At 41.3% G+C, this 888-nt stretch overlaps 1 protein-coding gene across 3 annotated transcripts in view; it reads right to left on the reverse strand.

Moving 5' to 3' along the window:
- The window catches only part of col4a5 (collagen, type IV, alpha 5 (Alport syndrome)), an 82,680-nt gene that overhangs the window by 39,561 nt on the left and 42,231 nt on the right, over positions 1–888 (reverse strand). For all 3 annotated transcript variants that reach the window (XM_032499377.1, XM_032499378.1, XM_032499379.1), the window contains exon 19: positions 107–200. In XM_032499377.1, coding sequence (XP_032355268.1) covers positions 107–200 — 94 coding nt within the window. The remainder of the gene's footprint in view (positions 1–106; positions 201–888) is intronic.

Genomic DNA, 888 nt, shown 5'->3' on the forward strand with positions numbered 1-888 from the left:
AACATGATTTTTGTATTCCTCTTTTCAGTCAACTTAAGCATGGGTATGTAAGCTTGTGAGCAACACTGTATACTTGAAAGATTTGTGTCTGTGTGAGCACGTTTACCTGGTAGTCCTCTGTCTCCTTTGCTCCCCGGGGTGCCGGGGAACCCTGGCTCGCCCTTAGGGCCGACCCGACCCACCGTCGGCCCGCCGATCACCTGAAGGCAACACCAGGCAGAAAGCACGTTCACAAGAGATGCAAGCTCCTTTTTTAATGCAACTCAGACGTTATTTGGTTATTTTATTAAGAAAGAAAAAAAAATAAAGTCACACTATTAATATACAAGATGAATCTTTATGAATATAGAAAGAAATCGCATTAATTTAAGGAGACAGATGCAGATATCGCCACCTTGTGGTCAGAAGAAATGTTGCGTACTGAGCATCATTTATCTTTCTTTTTTTATTGTTTTTTCCACTTTTTATGGCTCAGTTTTCAATTACAAATTACATTACAAGTTTGCATTACAAGATGCTAGAAAAACATGATTAAATTATGTTGGAGCCATTACAACACTTTGTTTTGTTTTGTTTATATACCATGTATACATTCTGCAATTTGATATTGGAGCACTGGGTGGCGCATTGCCTGGGAAGGCATAAAGGTAATCAGCCCCAGGTACACAGGTACACAAGTACACAGGTACACAGGTACACAGGTACACAGGTACACAGGTACACAGGTACACAGGTGTGTGGAGAAACGGGGAGAGCAGACAGCTTTTCACCATGTCAGGCGTGTCAGTCAGATCAGTCAGAATCGTGTTAAGGTTTCAATGGTTTGACAAAGGGAAAATAAATGGGTCACAGCAGCAAAATGCAGACAGTACGTGTGGACATTGATTA

This window comes from Etheostoma spectabile, chromosome 19 (assembly GCF_008692095.1).
Source record: "Etheostoma spectabile isolate EspeVRDwgs_2016 chromosome 19, UIUC_Espe_1.0, whole genome shotgun sequence".
Classification (NCBI taxonomy): domain Eukaryota; kingdom Metazoa; phylum Chordata; class Actinopteri; order Perciformes; family Percidae; genus Etheostoma; species Etheostoma spectabile.